The sequence below is a fragment of the Henckelia pumila genome, chromosome 4 (assembly GCF_033568475.1).
Source record: "Henckelia pumila isolate YLH828 chromosome 4, ASM3356847v2, whole genome shotgun sequence".
Taxonomy (NCBI): Eukaryota; Viridiplantae; Streptophyta; class Magnoliopsida; order Lamiales; family Gesneriaceae; genus Henckelia; species Henckelia pumila.
In genome coordinates this window covers 48,121,240-48,127,424 of record NC_133123.1, presented here as the reverse complement: position 1 = coordinate 48,127,424, position 6,185 = coordinate 48,121,240, and the positions used below count along the sequence as shown (strand labels likewise).

General features: G+C 36.9%; 1 protein-coding gene and 1 non-coding gene across 2 annotated transcripts; one reads left to right on the top strand and one right to left on the bottom strand.

Moving 5' to 3' along the window:
- Nucleotides 1-4,133: 4,133 nt before the first annotated feature.
- Nucleotides 4,134-5,189, bottom strand: LOC140860980 (uncharacterized). Its single transcript, XM_073263978.1, has 2 exons — nucleotides 4,687-5,189; nucleotides 4,134-4,536 (listed from the first exon to the last, which is right to left on the bottom strand). The coding sequence occupies exons 1-2, from the start codon at nucleotides 5,187-5,189 to the stop codon at nucleotides 4,134-4,136; spliced, it is 906 nt and encodes a 301-aa protein (XP_073120079.1).
- A 589-nt stretch (nucleotides 5,190-5,778) lies between these two features.
- Nucleotides 5,779-5,885, top strand: LOC140869900 (small nucleolar RNA R71). Its single transcript, XR_012146890.1, has one exon. It is a non-coding gene; the product is annotated as a small nucleolar RNA R71 (small nucleolar RNA).
- Nucleotides 5,886-6,185: the final 300 nt, after the last annotated feature.

The following is a 6,185-nucleotide window of genomic DNA, read 5'->3' as shown; positions in this document are numbered from 1 at the left end:
TGCAAATATTGAAGAATTGAGGGGCTAAACTGCAATTATAATTGAAGTTATCAGATTATTAGTTGATGTATCAGCAGTTGTACGTGTATGTCATGTAAGAATTCAGATAATTGAATAGAGGAGCCGAGATCTTTTCCTTTTCTTTGAAATTTTGATTTTCAAATCGCCGTAACTTTTGATTCGATTGTCCGATTTCGATTCCGAAAAGTGTTCTGGAATCCTAACGACAAGGGCTTCAATCTAGTGTAAGTTTTTACTTATTTAGGCATGGTTTGAAGATTGAAATGTTGCAGATATCAGATTTTATGCTCTATGTATGTTCTTGAAGTTTATATACGCGATATATTCGAAACCGGATCAAAGAGTTTATGTTATTTGCATTTAATCATGATTTCCAGATTATATTCGGTCCTATAGAGGAATTTATGAATATTATGATGATGTTATGTCGATGAATCAAGTATTTGATAGTTAGAATTGATTTTGATATTTTGTCGATTACCAATTTTAAGTCGCTACGCCGTCAATTCGTGTTTTGAGACTATTTTGATAGCAGATGATTGAGCTGAGACGTTCTTTGAGATTTTGTTGACATTGTAGTATTTTTATTCTTCAATTTCAGACTAGTTTTAAAGACTAACGACTCAAGACGTTGATTCAAACCGAAGAAGAAGAAGTTGAGGTTTGAATTGTTCTTGAGGATGGAAATTGAGCAGAATTGGTTTATGAAGTTGATTAGAGTTGATTTATGTGTTCTTGTTATTATGTTTCAGATTTGAAGCTTCAAGAACCAAGACTAAACGAGAAGGTATAAGACGACATCACAAGTCAGGGATATGTAACTCGAGAATGAAGCTTCTTGAGTTGTCCCGCCAAAATCGCATACTTGTTTATCGTTTTGATTATGTTATGATGTTGTCGATCCATCACAGGTAGTGGATCTTATTTGATATGATATTATTTGTGGTACGAATTGATTATTATGCCAGTGTCTGAGGCGACCTTATTTTCTAGTCCGAAGGGACGATGATAGATGGATATCCATGTCAAAATCGTATACGAATCTTGATGGCAAATAGTGTGATAGGAATCAATTCTTTACATATGCGTTTACTCTATTCTCGAGTTGAAATTTTTAGATTCTATATGTTTCTATTTAACGCGTATATATGTTGATTATAATGAGATTGTATTCTCACCGGACGTTTCTGGCTGTTGTCTTGTTTTGTATGTGTGCATGACGACAGATGGGGCAGGAGCTGGCCAAATTCGACGAGGGTACGTAGCTCATGAGAGAGTCTAGAGAAGTGGACTCGGGTTTATGTAGTTTAAACGATGTATATTAATCCTAGAAAGTATGTTAGAAACACTTATGAATGTGTTCTTGAAAATTTGACGAACACCTTGTCTAGTTTCATGCTTTTGTTGGATTCCAGATGGTTGGTTTGATGTATCAACTTATTATAAACATGTTTAGATCTTGTTCTATGTATGTTTACATGTTTTGGGACATCATTATGTTGGATTGGAAGGATTGAAAGGATCAAATTTTCCTGTAAAAAACCAGAGCAAAAGACTGCCAAGAGTTGTGCTTGGTGTGCTCTTTTTAGCAGACCGAGCGCTTTTTTTTCCAACTCGAGAGTTGGGTTAGGGGGGGCGAACGGTCTGCTCTTTTTGACCGACCCCGCGCACCCCCCTTTGAAAAAAAAATTTTTGTTTGATCTTATTCCTTCCTTATGTATTTAATGATGTTTAATCATTAATTGCCATAAGATGAGATTAGCAACCCGAGTTCCCCACAGATATAGTGCAAAAAATTGAGAACTCAAGATTAAATATAGATAACAATGACTTTTTAGCACAAATAAATTATTTTCATCATAGGCCAACACAATTACAACATCATGCATTTAACTAAAACTAACTCATCAAAAATTTTTAAATTTCACACACACCCCCTAAATTAAATATGTGCATTGTCCTCGATGTACAATAATTCAATAACAGGAACGGATGAATGCACATACCCATGGCATGACCGTCAGTAGTCATAGCCCATCATCATTCCGGGTGCAGGTGCGTTGGTAGTCGATATTTCTCACAAATTCTAAGACCTAGATTACAAAATTCATTGTTAGAGCCTGAACAAGACATGCTCCCCAAAAAAATTAAATAAATAAATAAAATTAATAACTTAAAAGTACTAAAACAAAACCAAAATAAAATAAAACTTGGGTTGCCACCCAAAAAGCTCTTGGTTTAAAGTCGTCAGCTTTCTTTTTCACCTTCTTCGTGTTGGAGAACTGTGTTCAGATCAATCAGAATTGATACCCGGTGCAGCGGAAGTTTAAAATTTTTTTATATGGAACGATTCCATAATGGGTATCAAAACTTTACGATTAAATTGTGCGTGTAAAAATTAAATCACAATTAAATTTTTACCTCCAATCTCGAAACGAGATTATGGACACCAACAGATTACTCTGCTCTTGTTGTATATCCCAGGAACTGATGGACGAACAATTCTTCAATCAGGTCCACGAATGGAAATTTAATCCATCTGATAGATTGCACTAGAAAATCTATCAGAAGTTTTTATGAAGAGAATTAACGAATTTGATCCGTTAAACCAGACTGCAAATTCAAAATTCACAGGCTGGAATTTTCGAGCAGAGAGGGGAAGGGGGCGGCCACTTAGAGAGAAAAACAACTAGGGTTTTCGAAAATTGTGACCTCTGTTGTGTAATTTCTGTACTGCAATAACTTATTTATAATGTGGGCTGCTAACAGCTTTGGGTCCATTAGTCATAAGTTCAAGCCTGACAAGCAAAGCCCGCATGTTCAGAAATTAATATAAAATTCATCGTGACTCAGATTGATAAACCAATTTCACCAATGTGCACAGAAACCATTTCTGCATCTTTTAAAGTCAAGATAAATTTTCTAAATCCGAATTCAGTGATTTCCAAAAATGCCCATCCCTATGTCATTTTAGGAAATCTTACTCCCTCTACTCTTAAATAAGAAGTCCCACTTCTTTGTTCATTAAATTTAACTCTTTAAATTTAACTATCTCAACGGGGATTAAAAATCCATTACTTGTGTGACCTTCAATGGTTCAGGGATACAGCTAGCCGTGGGCTCACAACTCCTTGTGACTCGGAACAACAATTTCCGACTTGCCCATTGAATCATGGTAAGAGCGCCTAGCAACATCGCCCCATGATTCCCTAGGTATCACTGATAGTTCCTGCAAGAACCAATAGATTTTGGTTAGCGTACAGTACGGTCCCTTCATCCATATATCCCGATCGAATCAACAACCATTGGTAAATCGAGAGTCGTTCGAGATTCGATAACTATGCAATGCATCTTGAAGATCAAATAGTGACATCGCATGTGCTACTAAGAAACCATGTCTTAAAACACATCATGTACTCTGGCCAGAGATTCGTCACACTAATATCTCCTCAGATTGCATATGATATCCACACTATCAAGTATGTGGTGAATCCTTGACAACAAAGCATCGACTCCTATATGTGTCGTAACTGTACCCAATCCCGACACCTGATGACCCCAATAGAGTCGGTAAACGAGTCAAAGTACAGTACTAGCATATAGAGTCTCAATGATGTTTCAAGTAGTAAGGACTAATGGTGTACAACCAAAACCGCGGGCTTCATCCACTCGATAAGTGATAACCACTTGGAAAGTCCGGATAGGGTAGTTCGATCATTCATCGTATGAATATCCATTTGCATGCTTTGAACATCTCTATGTTCCATACCAATGAAACGTGGTACTCGGCATCGCAAATGATAGTCTCAATCTCGAGCGATCCTTATCCTTATTAACGGACGGCTCAATCGACTAGGAACTATTTAGAATATACAGTGACTATAAGATTTGCTTCATGATAGCCATCCCCATGTGCCACCACATCTTACATACACTATAGTATATTCAAGGTCTTCATCTAAACATCTTATAGTATGTCACAACATAATAATATGATAAAAGATAAAGTAAACGCCTTTATAAAGGTGTAAATTATATTAAACAAAAGATTGTTTATACATAGAGTCATCAAAGCTCTTAGCCACAAGTTGGCTCACCGGGCACCCACTCTTTCACTTCGCCACCTTCGGATCTCGCCCACTATTCAACTCTATTCCTACACCAAAATTATTCACAGAAGAATCAAATAAATCAATGCGATTACAAGCACATATCTCATATTGATAATTAATGGTTTTATAAATATTTAAAGTGACCGCTTCACCACCAACTCGTAAAGTTAATTCACCCTCTTGCACATCAATTAAAGCTCTGCCAGTTTCCAAGAATGGTCGCCCCAAAATTAGAGGGACATCTTGATATTCTTCCATATCATGCACTACAAAGTCAGCAGGAAAAATAAATTTATCTACTTTTACCAATACATTCTCCACAATACCGCGAGGATAAGTCAGAGAATGGTCAGCCAACTGCAAAGTGATCGTGGTCGGCTTCACTTCGCCAAGCTCCAAGGCCCTGAAAATAGACAAAGACATTAAATTAATACTTGCACCTAAATCACATAATGCTCTATTAACAGTGACACCACCAATAATGCAAGGAATAGTGAAACTCCCTGTATCCTTCAATTTTTGTGGTAATTTATTTTGCTAGATAGCGCTGCACTCTTCGGTTAACTTCACCATCTCAAATTCTTCGAGCTTCCTCTTCCTCGACATCACATCCTTCATGAATTTTTCATAGTGTGGCATTTTCTCCAAAGCATCAGCGAATTGAATATTTATACGAATTTTCTTGAAGATATCAAGAAAATTAGAAAATTGATCATCCAACGCTTTTTTCTTGAACCGCTGTGGATATCGCATAACAGATTTTGGCACAGGAAGTTTCTCAGAAACAACTACATACTTGCTTGGAATTTTACGGTCAGATTTTTCAAATTCAATCTCAATCTCTTCGACTTCATCATCATCCACTACCTTTGGGTCATCGACACTAACTTCTTTCCCACTTCTCAAAGTAATGGCTTTGAACTGCTCTATTGGGTTCACCTCGGTGTTGCTAGGAAAAGCTCCTCTCTGCTGATTCGTCAAGACATTCACAATTTGATCAATTTGTATTTCAAGATTTTTCATAGAATCACCCACATTAGTCAAGTGTGTCTCCATATTATCAAGTTTATTCTAATTCCTTTCAAATCTTTTTGTTGACTCCGAGATAAAATTACTCACCAAATCCTCCAAATATGGTTTACCCTCACCCATTTGATTATTGAACCCTGGTGGAGGATTCAACACATTATTATAATTTGCATATGAAAAATTCTCATTATTGTGCAAACTAGGATGATATTGATTTGGTACAGGATTACCTCGATAGCCAGTAAAATTGCGGTTGTTCACATACTGAGCTTGCTCCATACATTCAAATCCATCAGTAGGATAAATTGAAGTCGTCAATGATGCCGACTCAGTTGAAACTTGATTTCCCTTGCTCATCGCAGCCAACTGTGTGTAAATAGCATCCATTTGAGTAGTCAAAGCCGTGAATGCATCAACTTCATGAATTCCAGCAGGTTTCTTTATCATATATCTCTCACTCGGCCACTCGTAGCTATTAATCATCATCTGCTCAAGCATCTCATAAGCATCCATAAGAAATTTAGAAAATATTTATCCTTCAGCAGCAGCATCCACATAAATCCGAGTTGGCCAATTCAAACCATTGTAAAATAATTCAATCTGCTCCCAATCTGCAAAATTATGGTTTGGGCACTTTCGTAGTAATTCCTTGTAACGCTCCCAAGCTTCATAAAGTTTCTCATAATCTTGCTGTCTTAATGTAGTGATCTCAATTTTCAATTGGGCAGATTTGGCAGGCGAAAAATACTTGGACATAATTTTAGAAGCCATCTCAACCCATATAGTAATACTTTCAAGTGGCAGTGACTGTAACCAACTACGAGCATTATTCCTAAGAGAAAACGGGAATAGTTGTAGTCTGATGGTGTCCTCAGTAACACTATGAATTTTCACCGTGTCAGCAATCTCCAGAAAAGTGCACAGGTGCAAATTCGGATCTTCAGTAGCTGCACCCCTAAACTGATTCTGCTGCACCATGTTAATCAAAGCTGGCTTCAACTCAAAATTATTCGCCGTGATATT